This window comes from Harpia harpyja, chromosome 8, assembly GCF_026419915.1.
Source record: "Harpia harpyja isolate bHarHar1 chromosome 8, bHarHar1 primary haplotype, whole genome shotgun sequence".
Taxonomy (NCBI): Eukaryota; Metazoa; Chordata; class Aves; order Accipitriformes; family Accipitridae; genus Harpia; species Harpia harpyja.
The window spans coordinates 36,716,440-36,738,548 of NC_068947.1; the positions used below are offsets into that span (position 1 = coordinate 36,716,440).

The 22,109-nt window shown below is 44.9% G+C and overlaps 1 protein-coding gene across 1 annotated transcript in view; it reads right to left on the reverse strand.

Annotated features, from left to right (window-relative positions):
- Positions 1-820: 820 nt before the first annotated feature.
- Positions 821-22,109, reverse strand: part of PTGFRN (prostaglandin F2 receptor inhibitor) — a 69,351-nt gene continuing 48,062 nt past the window's right edge. The window contains exons 6-9 of the mRNA XM_052794752.1: positions 20,430-20,849; positions 10,651-10,758; positions 2,584-2,889; positions 821-1,318 (exon numbers count right to left, since the gene is read on the reverse strand). Of these exons, the coding sequence (XP_052650712.1) occupies positions 1,152-1,318; positions 2,584-2,889; positions 10,651-10,758; positions 20,430-20,849 (1,001 nt within the window). The 3' untranslated portion in view covers positions 821-1,151. The remainder of the gene's footprint in view (positions 1,319-2,583; positions 2,890-10,650; positions 10,759-20,429; positions 20,850-22,109) is intronic.

Below are 22,109 nucleotides of genomic sequence, written 5' to 3' on the forward strand. Positions count from 1 at the left end.
GCAGATCTCAGACTCTGCTCACACGTTCAATGGTTACCACTGAGTGACTGGCAGAAGCAGCATTGCAGTCTGATCTGTGCATTTGGTAATATATAGTTTACAAGCCTTCTCCAAATGTGATCAGTTGGCCAACTGCAGACAAAGATCTTTTTTTTTTTTTTTTTTTTTTTTTCCATAAGTCACACCATCACCAGTGGGGCAAGGTCTCCCACCTCTCTGCCAAGGCCAGCAGAAGGCTGGGCCTTGTCCCTAGACACCATGTGCCCCCTGCCACAAGCAGAACAGGGTCTCAGGCACAACGTGAGCAGCTGTAGTGGGGAGAAAAGAAAGCGGAAGGGTGGGGGAGAAGGTGGCCATAAGCAGACATTCAACGAATGCTTGTCTGAGGATTGACTCTTCAGGGTTGCCAAGTTAGCCCCTATTCACCACAGCTAAGAACTTTGGGCACTGAAAATAAAATAAAAAGGAAGCTTAAAAAAAAGTGTCTCAAAGGCCTCCAGGCGAGTTATGTTTTGGGGATAACTGCAAATGCCAGGGAAGAGAAGGCATGCTGACAACCATAAACCAATTCTTTGCTGGGACAGCTTCATGAGGCAGCAGCAGAAGAACTTTCTCCAGCCTTCAACCCAGCACAAAGAAGTCTGAGATACCAAGCTGGACAGAGAAAGGGAACAGGATGATGTGATGGGGGCAGAGGGGAAAAGTAGATTGGTTAATACAATGAAAGTCTAACGCTTCTACCAGCCCCTTTCCCAGCCATTGCCCTGCCCATCATGCTTTCATACAGGGACATATTTTCAAAATCAAGGGGCGGGGGGGGGTGGGGGGGGGGGGCAGGACACAAGCAAACAAACAAACAAAAACCTTAGTAAATTTTGTCACAGGGCCCTGCTGAAAGAAGGCTCAACAGTTTGCACATTGGAAGGAAATGATCCCTATGCAGAAAGTGCTGCTGGAAAAGGAGAACTCCGAGTCACTAAATATGGCCTGAATGCTCTCAGGACATGACGTGTAACAAGGAGAAGCTTGAGGTCCAGGCTGAAATCAGAGAGGAAACGCACTGTCTTGTCTGGCCCTATGAGTGAGTGTCTCAGCACAGTCAAGAGCCCTGTGAGTGTCTCCCAAAATGCAAGTGTGTCTGGCTCCCACGCTCAGTCCATCTCCATCGACATTAGCCGGCGACGCTCTCGTCTTGTTTCCTGCACTTCCTTCTTGCAGCACCAACGGGAGCTACAGTAGCCAATGAGGCAGGATAAGAGTCCTATGACAGTAGCCAGACCGATGCCAATCAACAGGGGATACTTGAAAGCATTCAGAACTGAAAAAGGAAGGCAAAGTCATTAGATATCACTGAAAAATTCAGAGATCCCCTTTATTTGTTCTTGCTTAAAAAAAAGGAGAAAATCCCACATTATTTGCCCATGGGCAGATTAATTTTTTCAGAAGGAAATTACACTAATTTTCCTCCTTCATTTCTGTCTTTTGAGGTTTGGAAAATTGGTGTCTTACTGGACTCCCTTACCTCCTCACCCTAACTCTTCCTCTACTATTTCAAAGCCTCAGGGAGGCTGGAAGCACCAGAGGAGTCTTAGAGTGAGATAGCAAAGTAGATGTAGTTCCAAGAGGTATCCTGTTACCTGCTCCTCCAAACAAAAGCCTTGCAAAGTTTCCCCAACAGAGGCAGACTGTGGCTGCACTCTTTGTAACAAGTTTCCAAATGGCAAGGAGCAGACTCCTTTATGCTTTGCTTGATTAGAACTACTCGTACAGTATATTCACTACTACTCAGCAACCCTGTCTAATCAATCTCCAAAGTTGGTACCTAAACAAGAAATTTGATTTGTAAGCATCTACTGCTCAGTTAAAAGACAGGGTCAAGAACTGTAAGGAGTTTGGAAAGTACAGTTACAATAGTTATCTGCACAGTAGGGAGAACAAAACCTTCTGATTCCTTTCAAGTTCATAGAACTTCCCAATATGACCTTTCCTGGAAATATTGAGAAGAAAGCAACTAGTTTAAAACCCCTCCTCCATTAATTTTTCCTCCTTAGCTGTGTGCTGAATGCAGCATCTAGCATGCAACTTGCTTCTCACGGAGTCTAGCAACACTTGCAAATCAGGTTGGAAAGCAGACAAGTCATTAAGTGCAGGGAGCAGAATGTCTTGTGGTTAGGAGAGGGAGGAAGGAGTCAGAGCTCTGACTTTCTGTTCTCAGCTTTGATATTAACCACAATGCAACTCTACCTCAGCACGCCCCATCTGCAAACCAAAATTTCCTTCTGCAGGCAACAGAAGGGTTAACACTTGGAGAGAATACTATGCCTTGATTGAAAGATGCCCCAGCATCACCAAGAGATGATCAGGAAAGCAAATACTCCAGTCTTATAACTACGATCTGTTCAGGCCTACCTAGTCAACAGAATCTGTATTCAGAAGTTGCGAACAATAGAAAAGGATAACAAAATCTAATGAGATTATCATAGGCACCTTTAAAAATAGTCATGGGGAAAATTTGTCCCAGAAAAACATAACAAGGTTTTAAAAAAATTAAAAAATTGTGTAACACATGTTGCAATCTCTTACCATCCATTTTCACAGACAGAAAGATGGGTTTGGCTTTGATGTCAGGTTCCCGCTGCCATACACCGGTGGCAGATCGCACCCACGGGGTCACTACGCAGTAGTGGTTGCCAAAGTCGTGGTCCTCACAGCCATGCACACGGAGCCGGAATTCCAACGGGCTGATTCTCTCCAGGCTGAGATCGCTGCTCCCATTTCTCCTGCTCTGCATCACAATCCCCCTCCGGTCCAGCGAGGCCAGCAAGACAGGCTCTCTGTCCAATGCAAAGGAGCGCACAGCAAACCAGGAGACATCAAAGGACATATCATCTGCATTTTTGGACAAAGAATTTAGACATGTTGGTGAGCTGTGAAAAGTATTCACAGTGCCATTTCTCAGCAGAAAGGTTAATCTGCAAGCAGCATAGCCAATAATGGTCTGACAGAGAAGGAAAGGGGGAGAAGTGGGGTGGGGGGGGGAAGTGGGGGGGGGAAGTGGGGGGGGGAAGTGGGGGGGGGAAGTGGGGGGGGGAAGTGGGGGGGGGAAGTGGGGGGGGGAAGTGGGGGGGGGAAGTGGGGGGGGGAAGTGGGGGGGGGAAGTGGGGGGGGGAAGTGGGGGGGGGAAGTGGGGGGGGGAAGTGGGGGGGGGAAGTGGGGGGGGGAAGTGGGGGGGGGAAGTGGGGGGGGAAGTGGGGGGGGAAGTGGGGGGGGAAGTGGGGGGGGAAGTGGGGGGGGAAGTGGGGGGGGAAGTGGGGGGGGAAGTGGGGGGGGAAGTGGGGGGGGAAGTGGGGGGGGAAGTGGGGGGGGGAAGTGGGGGGGGGAAGTGGGGGGGGGAAGTGGGGGGGGGGAAGTGGGGGGGGGAAGTGGGGGGGGGAAGTGGGGGGGGGAAGTGGGGGGGGGAAGTGGGGGGGGAAGTGGGGGGGGAAGTGGGGGGGGAAGTGGGGGGGGAAGTGGGGGGGGAAGTGGGGGGGGAAGTGGGGGGGGAAGTGGGGGGGGAAGTGGGGGGGGAAGTGGGGGGGGAAGTGGGGGGGGGAAGTGGGGGGGGGAAGTGGGGGGGGGAAGTGGGGGGGGGAAGTGGGGGGGGAAGTGGGGGGGAAGTGGGGGGGAAGTGGGGGGGAAGTGGGGGGGGAAGTGGGGGGGGAAGTGGGGGGGGAAGTGGGGGGGGAAGTGGGGGGGGAAGTGGGGGGGGAAGTGGGGGGGGAAGTGGGGGGGGAAGTGGGGGGGGAAGTGGGGGGGGAAGTGGGGGGGGAAGTGGGGGGGGAAGTGGGGGGGGAAGTGGGGGGGGGGAGTGGGGGGGGGGGAGTGGGGGGGGGGAGTGGGGGGGGGGAGTGGGGGGGGGAGTGGGTCTGCCGAGTGGGTCTGCCCTGAACACGTCCTTTCTAGGAGGATTCAAGCAGTGAACTGCAATGAAATGCACTGGCAGGATGACTAGCTGCATAGAAAGGGTGACTTACAGAGGGACAACAAAGAGGAGATTTCTTGCTTTCCTGCCTATCCTAAAATTTATATTTAATCTCTGATCTAAGTTTTCACCAAGCAGGCCTAGTGTAATAAGAAGTTCTGCAATTATGCTGAACCTACAGTGAACAGGGAGTGGAAGCGCTAGGTATTTGCTAGCAGAGAGTGATTTGCCATCACTGTCTTCATGCAGGGCCTACACAGCCACAAAGCCAGAAGGTTCTTTCCTGGAGGCCCCTTCCTTGCATTTAGTCTGCCTAAATGAATACAGAGATTCTGCACAGAGCATAAAATATTACCTACAAAAGTACAAAACATTCAGGAGCAAAGCCTGACCACAATGCTTTTACACATTTTTTTTGCAGAGTTGTGGGTTACTGTCGCACATCATCAGGCATCATGCTTTGTACAAGTTTTACCACCCAAGGAGATAGTCTATAAAACGCTTTTACAACACCTTCCACGTTTAACACAGCTGACAGGTAGTCAGAGTTCATCAGCACATCTAGCTCCTTCTACATTCACGCAAGATCCTATTGATCCCATTAGCTGATCTCGGTCTTAACCCTATTAGGCTGATTTAGCTGAGTATCTACTTTAAAAATCACTGCTATTCTTTGCTAACCTGAGCCCAGCAACACCTGTCAGAGTCTGAAACCTGGCATGACCTAAAGCATAGACAGGAAAGCCTGCTCACTTGTTTCATCAACAGGTCTTCCTTCCTGGCACATTAGCAAACTGATGGGCCCAAAGTGGAAACAGAGGTTACTATTTCTGTCCTGAGTTTGGGGTACTGGTAGAATGTGTGCACAGGGCTTAACCTTTTCACACCTAAGGCAGTCCCAGTGATTTTGGTGATGTATCAAACCTCCATTTGCTAGTATTGAGATCTCTGAAAAATACAGTATTAGCAACCTGAAATTTAAAACTTATCTTTCGCCTAATTGAGTTTGCTCTTCTCTAAACTTTCACATTTGACCTCCAGGCTAATGGAAAAATTAAAGCCCTAAACCTGCTGCTGTACTCAAACTCTTTACACACAGAAGCGAAGATGATTTTTAAGCCTCTATCAGGCAAGCTAACACTTTGGGAAAGAAGGGAACCTTAAAATAATATTTTAAATTAAAGTGAAGTAAAGGGACATCCACAGCTCTGCTGCTTGAAGTATGTATGGCATCAGCCAGGTAGAACATTCCCCCTTACTGCAGACAATTATACCGCAAACAATGGGTGGGGTTTTTTTAAGTCCCTCATAAGGCACACTGGTTTTACAAACATTTTCAAAAACAAAACAAAAAGATGAGAAAGTAGATGTTACTACCAGAGGCACTGGCTGACCCAACTGTTTTGGGACACCAGCTGGTTTCCTGCCCTGCATGCCAGGGCCAGGTGCTCCAGGTGACAGCACAGAACAGTGCTCAAGAGAGCACCTGGCCTGTTTTGCAGCCCTACAGCAGGAGTAGGTCTCCCAGTCCTACACAGGGGTCGGCACAGGTCATATGGACCACCAGACCTCACAACAATCACTCTTGCCTATCATACTACAAATACTACTATTAGCTACTTGGCATAGCACTCGAACTGCTTCCCTTGAAAGCAAAGTTAATAAAAATTAGCATAAACAGATGTTCAGTTAACAGGACCAAACTTTGACCTCTGCTTTGTGTACTCATCCAACTGTCTGTGGGAAACAGGGCCTCTACTGGAGAGAGCTCTGTTTCTATAAACTACTCTTCATCTCTGCTGCCTGTTTATGCCAAATACGGTAATAGCACTGGTCCACAGGCAGTCACATTGGGAACAACCAATTCCTTCCAAAGATCATCAAGACTGCCATTAGCTCTTGTGTTTCCAGGTACCATGGGAGCATATGGACACCTTCCAGGCTAAGTCCAACTATGCTGAATGCACCATTGCACTTGCTGAAAAAGGTTTAAACAATAAATTTAGGTATATAAAACAAAATATCTAGCCTTCAGATTCCCAGGCAACTTGCTACCTTTGAAGAATTCCTTCTTTTCAGCCTCAGTTAATTTGAGGTTCCCTTCCCTCCACATACAAAGTTGAGTGCAGGCATTTGCTGTCATTTTGAAATAGCTGAATCTATCTTCTGTAATTACAATATGGGACAACAGTATTATGCCAACATGTTTTATTAGTCAGTATACACAGTGTGCAATTAGTGACTCACTACAGACAGTCAGAGGGAGGATTTGGCTCTGAGTACTCTTTGTCACTATCCTCCTTGAAATAACTTCATACAGCAGAGTCATCCGATTCATTTCTATATATCTCTGGTTTTCATCCAGTAAAAACACAGGAAAATTTAGCAAAACCAGGACATAAATCAGGTGCTCTCTAAAGATCAGTGATGAACATGCAGCTCCCAAGTGCTAATAAATATGTAATTTTACTGACATAAAAGAGGTCACACACTAGGCTTCCCAAAACCATTTGTACCATTCCACACTCACCTTGCATCAATGTTGACAAGTCACTCTCACAATTTTTGTTCTCAATCTACAAAAACCAAACCCAACCACAAGAACAACACTCACACTTAACACTACCAAGGTTTCTTTCACTGGTTCCTTCTGTGCTCCACAATGGTGTAAGTAGTGTGGGATATCTCGACAAGGTGCCCCCCATTAGAGGAAACCGTAACAACCCAGTGCTAAGCTCAGAAGGTCATCAAGGACCTCAGTGCCCCCAAGTCATGTAACTCAGCTGCTTTCATAAAGGAACACAAAGCACTGGGAGCTGGAAGCTTCAGAGCTCTGTGAGCAGAGTAATAGTGGTGCTATGCTTCCTCCCCTCCTCAGTTAGTGAGGATCATCAACATGTAAAGCACATCTTTATGCACATTTCAATTTGACACACAGGACTAAGCTGTCTGGGTTTTAGCTGCTTCCCTGGCCAATCACTCCTCAAAACAGGGAATCCTATTTCTAGACCAGCTCTTAGGAACCATACACTTCCACTGCTTAGAATGGAGCTCTCTCAGCATCTTGTTACCGTGTTGAATCACAATTTTGAGACCCTTTTTGTTTACTACATTTAAATGAGGTTGAATAGGGCTTCCTAGAGAGCTGAGTAAACCACTTCAAGCCATACGAGAGGTAAACAAGCTGGTTTTGTTAAATTCTCCAGAGTGCCCACTGGGTCTGTCTGGAGCAGATAAAAAAAACCATCTCCTTTCAGGCACAGTAAGTAATACTTTTAAATCCCTAAGCACATAGCCCAAGAAGGGGTGATCTGGGAAGTCTAGAGAGATCGTTTGTGAAAATGTGTATTCAACAGAAATATCAGAAGCAGCTTTTATATCTTCAGGGCACAGAAGAACTACTATTCCCCCCTGACACACACACTCCCCTCATATCAATTCAAAACACCAACCACAGCTGCCAAGCCAAAGGAGCACTTCTTTAGATGGAGCAATTGCTGCTATGTACTGAGCTTAGTAATACACACTCCATTTCATCAGAGTCTCAAAGAAGCAGAGGAAATTAAAGCAGGCAACAGTCACGCCAAAACCTTTTCCACCCTTTTGAAAACTTCCCACAGGGTGTGTACACACAAACACACAGAGTACTGTGAATTGCCTCTACCAGACATGGGTCCAACCCATAAGTAATACTTCTAGAAACAAATAGATCGATCTAACTGTAACAAAGAAGGGCACCGACAAAGATCATTGGTCATTTAACTTTTCCTCAGCTCCTTGGAAGTACTTTATTTTTCTGATTGTGCATACAAAGAGGGAGAAGAGGTGGCACCTGACACCTCAACTTATTACAAGAAGCATACCTACTAATACACATGCATGCTTGCGAAGTTGAGTACCTATGTGCACAAGAGCAGAGCTGGCAGGCATACCAACTGTGTTCAAAGTGCTTTCGATGCACATTTAACAAGACATCCTGTGAAATTCCCTGATGCTTTGCTCACAAGAGGGCCCAAAACACAGCCCTGCAGCAGGTCTGACACCAGAAGAGTAGATGGCCTTTGAAAGCCATCATGCCCCTCAGAAGAGAGTCAAATATAATTGCTCTGCTCTCCTTTCTCATCACATTCCCAAATGGAAAGACCGTGTCTGTACTGCTGTCATCTGTTTTCTTTTAGGAGATGCTGGCAACTCTTGCTCTGTTTATCTGATTACCTGGTGTAGGCTTTCCCTAACAACATGCCTCATTTCCCCACTGGGATGAGACACCCTGTTATTTTCAGTCTGTCTAATGTTGGGCACTCATTTAAAAAGCGAGTTCTCAATTCCAGTTGTGAAACAAATTGTGATACTGACTCAGCATAGAGACAGATAAGAGATGGGATACAGGGATGTAAAGTTACTACTGAGGAACTACATGTGTTTGTTATCATATAAGCCCTTAAGGCCCTTCTTCACCTAACATGCTCCGTTATCCCACTGCCCTAGTTCCCTCCATCTCTCAAGGCCAAGGTGGCAAAGTGACAAAGGAAGTCTGCACACCCTACAGCTGCTGCACAGATTCCAGCTTTCCCTGCAGCTCTTCTGCCAGTCTCAACCAGAGGACCAGCAAAGACAGGAGAGGGGCCAGCTTCCCAGGCCCATGTGAAAGGCCCATATGGGGTTTCTCCACGCAGCATGGCTGGTTAGGCCCCAAATCCTACTCATTCAGCAACTGGAGGCTCAGAGCATGGACTGAAACGTTCCTTAAAACTTGCCACAACACCACATTTTCCTCCATTCTAGGTGTATCTGTTGCCTGTGCCTTATCTGCCCCAGTACAGACTCAAGAAAACCCCCACAAAACCCAACACAACACAAAAAAACCCCCAATCAAACAAAAAACCCAGAGGCAGAGATCTGCCACGTTCAAGATGACATTACCTGGCTATGGAACAGATTACAGTGCTGACATTTAAAATTCTGCACTGGCTGCTCATGACTGCTGGAAACAGTATCATTTCCAACTCCAGACATCATCTATCAACAGACATCCATGAAGTTGCCCAGTTAAAACTTCATCGTGTGGATGAGTGGCTCCTCAAAGAGGATACCTTTTTACTTTGATCGCTTTGATTATCCTTATCTTTCTTATCAGTACTTCTCTCAGTCTCAAGCTACCAAACACAGAAAACCATCACAAACCCAACTACAGCAGAGCACTGACAGAAGAGCCCCACTGTTACTAAGTGGCCTCTTTTCAAGTTTTAAGTGAGTCAAGGATGCTGAGGCCTCTTTCACAAGGCAACCCCAAGCTTATTTTAGCTGTCAAACACCAGCAGAAGCAGCAGCTGCTCCCTGCCAGCAATTACTGCTTTGCAAAGGAAGCCAGCTGCTTTGGGTACTGCCTCACAACAATACCTGTAAGAGCTTGGACACACCTCAACTTAGAAGAGGCTTCCTGCTGAGCAGAAACCGCAGGACAGACCGAGGTATACGTACAGGTATATATCGCTGCTTACTGTGTCCAATATCCCAGGCTATGAATCTTTTGACAGCAATAAAGTTTACTCAGCTTTTCCTCCCTACCAAGCATTTCAGTAATACAATCTACAGACTTCTATCATTTTTTCACAGGCAACACACAACCGTAATCTTGCAAATTGCTTCCCCACTACACTCAGATTTGATGTAGAACAGACATCTTGGAATTTCAAAGTGATGGGCCTTTACTAAGCTTGGTACTTCATCTCATCAGCTACTACATTATAAGTAATATTTTCTGCACAGCACCTCTTTTGTAGTACCTCACGCATAGGTTTCCAGGTTTCACATGAATCATGACATCTTTATATTTAGGTATATACATTTATATATTTATATTTACATATGTATTTATAGATTTATTTAAAATACATTTTTATATTCAGAGAGAGAGAATGACTTTAAAAAAAAAACAAAACTAAACTCACTCCAAACCCAAATTTGGGGTATAATAACCAGAGTTATTCTCACAGCATTTTGAGGAAAAGCAGCTCAGGCAATGCTTGGCAAGCAGCTAGGTTTTGAGCAATTCTCTCAACTTTTCAGCTCTTCATAAAAATTTGCCTTTAAAGTATCCACTATCCTTTTAACAGCAACGAGATACTGTGTTTCTTTCTTCTTCCACCAAAAAAAGGAGGCTCACCTCTGAAAGCATCAGCAATAAACATCCATTTTTGGCATTTAGGCTGCAGTAGTCAAATTATTGTGATTTTTAGATTTACATTCAGCCTTAAATTCACTCTGAAGCGTGAGCTGAATGGCCAGGTAACTTTAAGATTTGTTTACAGATGACCATTTTCTCCTAACAGGTTTTGCCAGTGGACCTTACTTCCAATTAAAGGAAACAGGAATAGTTTTCATGGCCCATCTAGTGGTTGTAGGCTGAGATTCCCAATAGTGGGATCAGTTGGTACAGACAGCACAGGAGTGTTTAGCAGTGAGAACGCTTTTTTCCCCTCCACTCAGAATGTGAAACAAAAATCCTTGTTTTAAATTGGGCTGTGTAAAGCAAACATGCTCTCCTGTATTTACCTAGTTCTATAGGATTTTCAGTGCCGGTTCTCAATTCTCCAGCCTCACTCAAAGGACATAGGGTTGTAACTGCTGGTATTATTCTGCCTGGTGAAGGCAAATGAGTTACAAGTAAAATAATTTTACCAAAATACCTGGCTCAAGTGCCATTCCTTCCATTGTGATGATACACAGCAAGTCTGCCAGTTCACCCTGGTAAATCGTTGGGTTATCAGAATGCACCGAGACATTAAACACAGGACCTAGAAAAGAGTAACCACAATTATTCATGACAGGCTTTTCTTCAGTATCCAAAACCTTTCTTGCATGTTTTTGAAGCATTCTCTGCTAGCTTGTGGAGACAGAGCTCTGAAGTAGGGATAAGCAATCATGTAAGCTTTTGCAAAATAGTTATCCATTTTTAGCCATTAATTCCTGCATTAAGACAAAGTACCCAAACTGCCAGACCTGTCGCCCAACACAGAGGCTGCTGCCCAAGTCTGCCTTCTACTGTCCTGCACAAGAGGAACCAGCCTTCCACTCGTGACTCCTCTAAGAGTACAAGAGTTCAGGTCTTCAGGCTAATCCAGCATGGATCTTTTTGGCTGAGGCAGTCAACAGGAATTCAAGTTAGAGCAAACCAGTATTTTAACAATACAGATGGTTCTGCTATGGAACTGAAACACAGACAATACAAAAAGTGCATCTGATAACACTTTTCTGTGGGTTTTCTTTCAGGCTCTGCCACAGATAGCTTCTTCTGTAGAAGATGTCTCAAAGCCCAAGGGTACAGTAACTCCTTGAGTTGCAAAGTGGTGATGATATTGATGAAAACCATTAGGCTGTTATGAATGCTCAGACACCATGACAACACGCGGTGTTTGACTTCTGAGGTACATAAGTTAAAAAACAAAACTCCCCCAAATTTTGACAACTACACCTCTGGTGCAAAATTAACAAAACCACAACTTCTCAGATATGCCAACATTGCTAGTACTCTATTTCACAGGGCAGAAACTGAAGAATGTGTCAAAATACCCTTAGTGGTTTCTCTACTAAACAAGGCAAAGGAGATGAGTAGGAGGAAAGCTGATGCTAATAGTGGCCTCTGCAATGTCTTTGGGGGAAGGGGCCAGGGAACCCAAGAAGGAACCTGGGACTCAGATTAAGTAGTAACTCTTTTTACCCTCCCTGGACTCTGTTAGCTGCTATCATTACCTGGCTCAGCTACGTCTGGGACAGCAGCAGCAACAACAAACATAGAAAGGTGGTTTGGGAGGAAAAAAAAAAAAAAGCTATTGGAAGATTTGCCTTCCTCCACTCTTACATGCTACTGTTTTAGTACAGGAACTGTAAATTTCAAATCCACTGAAGATCAGTGGCAAACAATGCTTTTGATGGAGAACATTTAAGGAAATCATCCAAGACAATTCCCAGCAGGTTTCTGTGGAAAGCTATGCTGATAACTCAACCACACTGCACATACTTATCACATCACTTCCAAACTGAGGTTCTGGAAAGAAACTTGGATGTGCCATGAAGCTAGAGCAGTCTTTTTTGGTGAAACTATTCTAGACTACAAGGGCCTGGCTTGTTTTGGTCAGCAGAGATTACACAGCACACTAAGAAATTAATTCCAATTACAGTACAATAATTACTTCTGTGGCTTCCAAAATTCCCCCCACGATTTCCACTGGGCACAATGTGCTGCTCTTTGTTATACCATAGACTTCTTACAGCCCTCTTTTCTGCCCCAGAACCAGTTGTACTTTGTGCACAAGGACAGTATGTAGACATATAATCCCAGAGGTCCATACCCATTTTGACACTAGAAGTCCTCTCTATTAAAAATTAAGATTGCAAGTTACCCCAACAAGCAAGGATAGAAGGGTAGTAGAGATGCAATAGAGGTTACATGTGGACTACCAGCTAAGACTCCTACATGCTTGTACTGGAACATATTTAAGGCAGTAACAGACCCAGAACGCTTTGAAGTTCAGCTGTTCAGGTAGTGACTTCATGAGCAGGCTGCAGCCCTAACTTAAGCTCAGCATGATGGGATCTTTTTCTGGGGAAATGGAGAGGGATTAACCTGCTTGCTTCCTCAGCCTCTATCCAAACTCCTTCTATGTGAATTCAGCTTGTTTCCTAATATTCACACACACCCCCCTCCCAACCATATTCCCCTTGCAGCCTATCTGATTATTAGTCTTCAGATAAAACAAGACATTTTCCATCATTTTCTTTGGAGTTGTGCAGACAGAAGTTCAAGGTCCTAGGGGACTAAAGGCAGCATGGACCAGGGCACTCCAGCCAACTGCAACCAGAAAAGTCTCAAGCTGTGTGTGAACTGTCACAGCAACAGAAACAAAGAGACTGCTAAAATCTGCCATGAACATTCCCACATCCCCAGCACATACCCTCTGCTGCACTGATCAAAGGCAAAACAGCACCATAATAATCCTGGTACTGTCTATAGCTTGGGGTCTATCCTAAGTCCCAGCAGCGAGGTGACATCATATCAGGAATATGGGAAATGCTCTACTCCAGCCAACAGGCTCTGTCCTGGCTAGATGCTGGCACAGATTGAGCAAGGGAGATGAACTGCATGATCTCAACTTTGTCAGGCTGCAGATGGGCTGCCTTACCCCTGCCCTGGCAGGGTAAACAAGGAAAGACAGAGAATACACATAGACAGGGCTTTTCAGGCCTTATTTCTAGGTTGAAAGTCCCCCATCTACTGCATTCAACAGACACTGGCTTCAAACCCTGGCATGCCAACAAACCACTAATGCAGAGTGCAGTCTGAGCACTCCTGGCCATTGAATGTCACGGGGGTAAAAGCTAAGCTTGTTTGGTCACTCAGCCAGGAAAGGCCATATATCATGGTAACGCAGCACTCCCTACATACCCTTCAGTTCTGGGTCACCAAGCGCATCTCTACCCTGCCTCCCACATGAAGAGTCAGAGCTTCCTGGGAAGTAAGAAGGCTGCTAGGCAGCAGCTGCTCTGTCATTTCATGATCATACTTCCCCTTGGTAAGCCACAAACAGTTACTTCCCTTTTGTTATTTCCCTACTAGGATACATCTCCTGCAAATTACCACCTGTACCTCCAGGAAGAAATCACTGTCCTGTGTTAGAAGAACTGGATTTCAACAGAGTTGAGACATGTGTCAGGGGTTGTGCTCCTCCTTCTTCAGCTGAAGAGGGAAAACAATTACTTTTTTTTTTTTTTTTAAACCTAAGCAAGCTTCATTACAGCGAAAGCTTCTTAGTTCAGTCTCGAAAACTGTGTGGTTGCAACATCCTAGGAGAAGCATCTTCTTTGGAAGTATCTCAGGCCTTCTGCGGACATACCCCATGCCTTGGGCCCTCAGGCATGAAAGGACAGAATAAAGCATCTTCATAGATTTATTTTTTTTTCCCCACTGCAAAACCTGAAAAGGTAGGAGGCTGTTTCAGTAAAGACCCATTAGCCCTGAGCTGGACCACAAAGACCATTTAATCCCCTACCCTGCACCATAAGGTACACTTGAGTCAGAGTTGTAGTCACTACGCTGCCTGGGAAAGATTCACAGAAGCTGACGACATGGCTCTAATCCCTCATTAAAAGTCATCTGCATGCTGCCCTTCTCTATAGACAGGTTCTGGTCTTGGTTTTGTTTCGTTTTATTCTAAAAAACCCCAACTGACCAGTGCTTTTAACCTGATTATAACTTGCCTGATTTATGTCCCCAGCTTAAACAATTTACTCTGGCTTCAGCTGAACCTTTCTGGCAACAGGATGAGAGAGGCAGAAATGAGCTGCATGCCAATCTCAGACAAAAGCAGCAGCAAACCAGTGTTTGTTAGCGGGTTACAAGCAAAACCATCACCTTATCTAACTGGACATCTGCTTTACTGCAGGCTCAAGAAAAGCACCTGGGCAAAAAACAGCACCAGAGCAAACACGGGATGCTTCCAGACGCATTTTCAAGGCTCCTGAGGACCTCCCAGGAGGTCACAAATGTGCCACAAAAATCTTCTGCAAGGTGCAGATCCTCTTGGGTTTTTTTTTCCCCCATTACCAATCACACCACAGTATTCAAGAGGCCCTGGATCTAGACTCCACCAAGCAGGGCTTGGCACAAAAAACCCCAGTGTTTTTCTTAAGTTTTTACCCTCCAAGACACGACCCCTCCCCCCAACCCCAAGCTCACAGATGCAGGCATGCAGTAACAGGCAACTCCCAGTAGACACTGATGACACCGACTATCAGGGTCTCAGCGTTGCCACACTCAAGCACTTGCAGTGTCACAGGAAGGGTTGGGGCAGTGACATGAATTCTCCTTCGATGAGATCTGAGTTCATGCTACATTAACACTGAGAAAAATAAAACTCTACAGATAACAGATGATGTGGCTTTGCTCACCTTGCCACCTGTATTTAACAGTTTGAAATACTGTTATTGGCACCTACTGGTCACTTGGGAGAATGAACAAACCAGAATTTAGTTTCAGTTGCAGGGTTGACAGATCAAGCATGACCTGTAAAGCTCATCAAGAACAAAGCAAAGTTAAGTGTCGGAAAGCTGCTCAGGAGTTTGAAAGCTGAGAAATAATTGGATATTAATAACTTCAGGTTTGAAGATAAGCGTCATGCCCTCAGCTAATTCAGAAACTAAAGAGCGCAGATTCACAAAACAAACCAGCATTCCCAATTCTAAGAGCTAAGCATCAGCCTTCCCCTAAATTGCCATCTTCTGCTGAGACCTTTGATTTAAACTACGCCAAAATCTCTGTTCCTCACTGTAGTAAGGCTGTATGTAAGTTTAGATACAACCTAACTGTTGTTAGCTGTTCCCTAACAAGTTTTACCCCAAACCTCACAATAACTGTTACTGGAAGAAGCCCCCAGTGGTTTAACCTGTGGTTTCTACTTCCATCTACAAATTAATGCACACAGGCACAAAGGCACACAATGACAAAGCATGTTCCTGCCCATTAACATTGGCTGGAAAATACCAGCCTTTCTTGCCAAAAAGTGTCTGCTGTATCGCTCTTCATTCATTTCCATGATTAAAGTTTCTTTCCTTTAAGGATCTTTCTATTCTCCTTTCTTGAAACTAAGTATCTCTCAGGGTCATTGCAGGGCATCATTTCATTTTAATTGCAAGTTCAACATCAATACTCAGCTCATATTTCAGCAGCTCTCAGTTTATCTCAGCTTCTTCCAAAGTGAATGATAATACATTGCTGTGCAATGAGCTCACATGCAGATGTAATCCAGAGTTGAAGATTTCACTGAGACGCTTCCCTTAAAGTTCTTTTATTTTTGCCTCTCCAGAGCTTTCTGCCCTCTGCTGAATGGCACAGGGGGAAGCCAGCTGAGAGCACAGCCAAGATCCAAATGGTGTTCTCTCATAACATACTTCTCAATATGAGATTAAAAGCTTCCTCCTCCCCACTTCCCTGAAGGAAAATAAGTCACTTCTGTGGAAATACCTGTGAGTGTATAGTGGGCAAAGAGACTCTAAACACTAACATAGGTTGCCAGGTTCAGGGTAAAAGGGATAGAAAATTAAAGGACAAATGCCAAAGAAGAATTTATGATGCCAGGATAAACCAGGTGGATTTCACAGAGACCAGGTGCCTCAGCATTAAAAAAACAGCTGCAGGCCGGCTGGAGCTATTTGAACCAGATATCTGTACACAGACCTGCATCAGATAAGCACTCTGATCTCAAGGAAGTTCCCAGCTATTTGACTCCCACCTTTGCTGGCTAGCTCAACTAAGGCTGAGGGCAAAGGGGTGCACAAAAAAAAAAAAAAAAAAAAAAAAAAGACAGCCTTTCTCATCCGCTGCTCAGCCCTTGCAGTGCAAAGGCACTGCCACTGGAGCAACACCTCCAGGTGACCAGAAGACAAGTGAGATATTTCAGTGCAGATGGGTAGGATCACAAGTCCTACAAAGAAGCTGTCTTCGTACACTGGTTTCAGAAGAACAGCAAGGAACAGAAGATGGGTGTGTTCCAGGCTGAAAGAAAGGCTATGTACACATACATCATCCAATAGCTCAAGAGGAGAGAGGATGCATTTGAGTTTCAGCAGAAATGATGCAATGAAATTAAGAGAAAATTTAAAGACAAACACTGACAGCTGCTCTTGTCCCTCACATTGCTGGGCAACCTTTGAAAAAGAAGTGGCAGAACCTCTGTTCTAGACTGGGAAAACCAAAAAAAAAAAAAAAGCACTGAAGAATACTGAAGTCTTCATATGGGACAGCTTCTCCCTGCCACCCAAAATAAGCTTAGTTTGCTTACAGCTACTGGACATAGAGCAGGCATTCAGTTTATGAAATTAGTCTAGTGATCCATGTTATTCATAAGGCCAGACCAGACGATTCACAAGATCCTCTCTGGTCTTAAAATATATCCAGCAGAGAACAATCTGCCATTGACTGAATACTTGAAAACTAATGACCTACTAGGCTCCTCCTCACCACCACCACCCTGCAACTTCCAGTTTATATAATTCAGTGGACAAAATCCACATTTCATTTTTTAGTTCAGGAGGTTTCAAACAAATGCCTTTACATTAACATTTCAGATCATTAACCAAGTGGAATAAATATGTCCCTCTGCAACAGCAAGTGGAGAAAGAAGAGAGGAGGTCTCTGCTGGCAGCCAGCAATTCTGCCTTGAATGGAAAGAATCTGAGCAAGACATTTTCCACAGATGTTCATGGAAAAACATTTCAGAGCACTGACACATTTCAAGCCTATTGTGGCAGGAAACACTGAAGTTTCATGTGCACAGTCCCCAGCTCATATATAAAGTGCTTACAGGCCTCCTGTCATTCAGATAGATCACATTGCACAATGCATATGCACTCTAAAAACCCCTCCTTGAAACATCACTCAACTCGGAGAGGTCTGGGAGGGAGTCAAACTGGAGGGAAGGATTTCCAATCCTAGCAAGTTTCCCCATCCCCTTTTAAAGGGGAATCAATAAAAACAACTGAGAAAGAAATTCCTCCTACCACTAAAAGCTTCATGTAAAACCCTTTAAGGGCTTCCTTCTGCTGAAAATGCTGCTTCTGTATTGATCATCTCCCCACTTCATCCCCCATGGTGCAAGCTGAAAATGCCGTCCAAGCCTTCCAAGTAGGGAGGAGACTGGAATACTCTATTTTTCAAAATTATACTGCCTTACTATATCCTGTCCAGTAGTCTCAGTTAAAATTTCTTTCCGTCACAGTTTGAGAACCCCAGAACTCAGTGCAATCAACTTGTTAACAGTTTTCCTATCAGGGACAAACACACCCACAAGCTACTGATCACACCCCACCCTCCCTTTAACTCAGGATTTAGCAAAGTGGTGCTCTCCAGCTTTTACAGTTGCCTGGAGAACTGTATGCCCCTGCTTTTTCTGACCCTTTCCTGTTAGTATCTTCCCTCCAATTTTGGAGAGCCTGTCATTCTCCCCAGAAGCCACTAGCTACCTCAGCACTTCTGCCTTTCACCATTCCCATTAGGGAACAAGTTTGACAGCTGCCTGTACCACAGGATGCTAGACAAGAGCGTGATATCCGAGCTGTGTTTTTATAGCTTCTCCATAACTTTGCCATTCACCTCCAGCTTCCTGACTCAGTTTGCATCAAAGACAGTACAACTCAGCAAACAAAACCAAAGTAACACACCCACAAAACCTCTTCTGTCTTGTATACCTGATTCCAAATAATTTTCCAAATAACAAGCACAGTTAGAATGGACTAACTGTGGAATTATCATGTCCTCCTCATGCCAAGATGAATGTCAAGCAAGGATATCTGAGTAACAACTAAAGGACACAAAGTTCATCCATCAATTGAAGGACAGACGGTATTTCAAGCCAGATTTTGCTACATGCCAAGATTATTTTGGGAAATAGCTCTCCAGTAAATTGTGCCTGGGATCTCATTTCTCTCTTAGTTCTTTTGTAAAGAATGAAAGGCTGACAGGGCTTCAGGATCATCCCTCCCCTTGCTCCAGCCCTGCTACTGGAATTCACACATTCCCAGGGCAGTTCTACAGGCTGCCTCCCTTTCTTTACTCCATGCTCCAGAAATCCTATCTGGGTGAAGAGGCTGGGAGTAGAGAGTGACAGCAAAAAGAAGTAAAGTCTGCAACATGCACACTTCCCTCCCTTGCACAGCTCACAGGTTTCCCTCGGAACCACAGATATTAATAGCATCCTGCCAAACTTTTTGGCTGGGAGTTCAAAGTGACATAACACAAGCAGTGTTGGGAGAGTCACCAACCACCACTTCTGTGCAAGAAAGCCTCCATGTAAGAGCTTGGAGGGGAGGGGTTTGGGATAAATCTCATTCTTGCTAGTTTCTTGCATCACCCCTTTGCAAATGTGCTCTCCCGTTGTGTCTGACCCAGATATCAAGAGTAATAAGGCTAAAACTATAGCCCATTAAACCATCCTGAGAAGACAACAAGCCTACAGCAATATTCATCTGTGACAGTGCTGCTCTACGAGGCATTTGGAACATAAGCAACTAACATTATTTTCAGAACAGTAACCATAAAACTAAACAAAAAGTCAATCAGAAGTTATCTAGACCTGAAAGAAGCATTGAGCTGAGTCAGTGTCCTCTCTCTGGCCAGCTTAGGTCAGGCTGCATCTTCATTAGGGTTTATATCAGGATGCTACATTTCCAAGCTTCTTACAAAGTGATGTCCTCATTGCAAGGCTGTCCCCCTACACTCAGCCCTTGTCCTTTTCCCAGTGTGCCTAGTATAAGGAAGTTCAGTTTTTAGAAGTCACCTCATAGAGAACAGTTGCCTTAGTTACAGATGCAACCAGAAGTCAGGCTCCTCTTGCTTAGTCACAGCCACATCTTCTAAAAAACCTACAGCCCCGCTATTATAAGCAGAATAACTCACATGAAGAACAAGGTATGCTAGGAGAGACCTTCTCCCAAGCTGTCCTTGTGAACAGGAACGGGGGAGTGCAGAAGGTTTGAGATAAGGCAGCTAGCTAGAGAGCTCCAACATAGGATGCACTTTGGGCTACACTGAGAGCTCTTCAAAACTGCTCAGGAAATCACCAGCTTGGTTTAATCAAATCACAAGATGAGCCCTTCACTCCTAAGTGCACCACCATTATAAAAATGTGGCACTTCCCACCCACATAGCATGATAGGAAGTCAGTGTTAACATGCATCTCTGATGATCCAAACCAATGCTGTCCCTCTCTCCTTCCCCCCAACAACAGAGCAGGACAGGCACACTTCTCTAGAAAAATCTCAACAGGCAGACTATGCTACAGCTGAAGGTGAGGGTTTCAGCAAGGATGTGAGGAACAGGATGCACCTCTGGGTACTGAAATTCATCCCAATTTGTGGAGCTTTGTAGAACAGCCACAAGGGGCCTCTAAGGTCTTCCAGTGGCAGGATACACTTGCTGAGATGGCTGAAATATTACCATTGCCTTGACCTGACCATTTTCTGCAATTACATCAACAGGAAGGTGTGCTCAGGCAATTTAATGCTATGCTAATCAAGTCTGGTTTGGAACAGAAATCTAGTCTATATTAGTGTTCTTCCAGAGCAGCCACTACCTAACAGCAATCTAGTGATAAAGCTGGCAAATGTGGCAGCAGTTATTCCATACTGAGAATCAGCTCTGAGCCTGCAGAACCATAAAAGCTGCATTAGTAAAGAAAAACCCAGGGGTTATGATTACAGCCAATTCATTGAACATCTTTCTGTAAACAATCAATAGCACAAAGGACACAAGTACCACCAAAGGAAACAAGCATAGCTCAGCCATCATACCATTCAGAGACCCCTTCCATGTTCCGAAGAGTAGGTATTTCCCAGAGGCAGGGAAACCACTGGGAGAACATCACAGAACTCTCTTCCTTTCTGGCTTAGACACGCAGCTGCCAGATTCTATACCAACCTGATGTCTGGAAGTCTATCTGGATAGGGTTGGATAAGCCATTCACTGCTTCACGCCACATGCCACCACCACCTGGAGACCAGGCAGTCACCACACAGCGATACAAGCCAGCATCAGAAATCTGGGTCTGATACATCCTGTAGCGGAATTCATTCTCCTGGACCTTCTCCAGAACCACACCATCTACACGAGTCTGGTCCGTCCAGTCTTCCAGCCGCACTACTGAATCCTGGTTCAAGGAGATTATGCGAGTGGTTCCATTGGGATTCGACTGATCCGTTAGTGGCTTCTCAGCTGTAATGAGGACAGAATAGCGTGGCGTCTTGATGTTTTTCGAAGACACTTTGCATGTCATCTCAAAGGTGTGACCTGCTACAAAGAATGGCTTCAATTTCACGGCCTCCACTGTAAGCGTGTAATCTGAAGAGGGAAGGAAATAAGCAGCAAGAGAGGGGTAAATAAATAGGTGCAGATATTTCTGCAGCACCTTTCAATCTAGAACATTACAAATAAGCAAAGTACTCTTTTTTGAGAAACAAATCCCAGCACATTTATCTAAACACATGCGGACATCCCAGAATGCTACTCAACAGTGCGCACACACCAGTACACAACAGTTTGGGTCAAGATACAAGAATTCAAACGAACACGAAATACTGAACAGATAATGCAATACACAGGTCACAGCATGACAGGACCGCCAGGATTTTTTTATTGATGAGTAAAGATATTAAGTCAGACAAGACTCAGAGTCCCAGTTTTACACTGGATCTGGAAAAGCACCCTCAGCAACAGGGTACAAGGACACTGCTGAAGTATTCATGACTACTGACAAAAGCTGCCACTAACTGAATCGGCAGCACTTAGCGTAGCTTCTTTTATTTCCCTTGAAAATCCACCTTAACAGCAATCCAGACACATTCAGCTGAACTCCCAAGATCAGTTGAAATTGCATGACAAAAAAGTTGGCGGTAACAGGAGAAGTCTCCATCCCCAACACCCCCACATACACACCTCTGTGTTGAAAGACTTCAGTATACCTCTGCCTCCACATGTGTTTTTCACTTGCTTCTCATGCGTTCTACTTGAGTACAAGCCTACCAGAACCCTTGATGTTTCCCAACAGTCTATTTGGTATCAAGAATGCCAGCAACACTTACTGCTCAGTTTCCTTCCCTTTCTTCAGCATTCTCCAAGTTTGCCAGCTCCTCAATCTCAAGAATCCTTTAATTACAGGGTTTGGGAAAATTATACATCTAGGAGCACAGCCCCAAGACACAAAAAATACAAGCTCACAGTGAGAAATTGAGAAAATGAGGAGTGACTGAAATCAGAATCAGATAAAAGGAAAGGGAGTTGCTAGTTTCTTGGCACAGTGATGAAGAGACATCCTGCACACCCAGGTTCTTCCTAAGAAGGGAGGGCTGGGGCAGAATACATAGCTTACAGCCACTTCCCAAAGTAGCAGTACTGCAAAAAAAACAGCCAGTCCAACTTTCTGGACTTACTTCGCTACAGCACAGTCTCCCTTACCCCCTTTATAAAAAACGAGTGAAGAGATGTTAAACAAAAAAACTACACAGATCACCTTTATGCAAGGTGAAACTTCTCAGGAAAAGGGAAATAAGCAATGGTGAGATTGTAACACATTCCCCAAAACTGAACTAAATGCAGTAATAT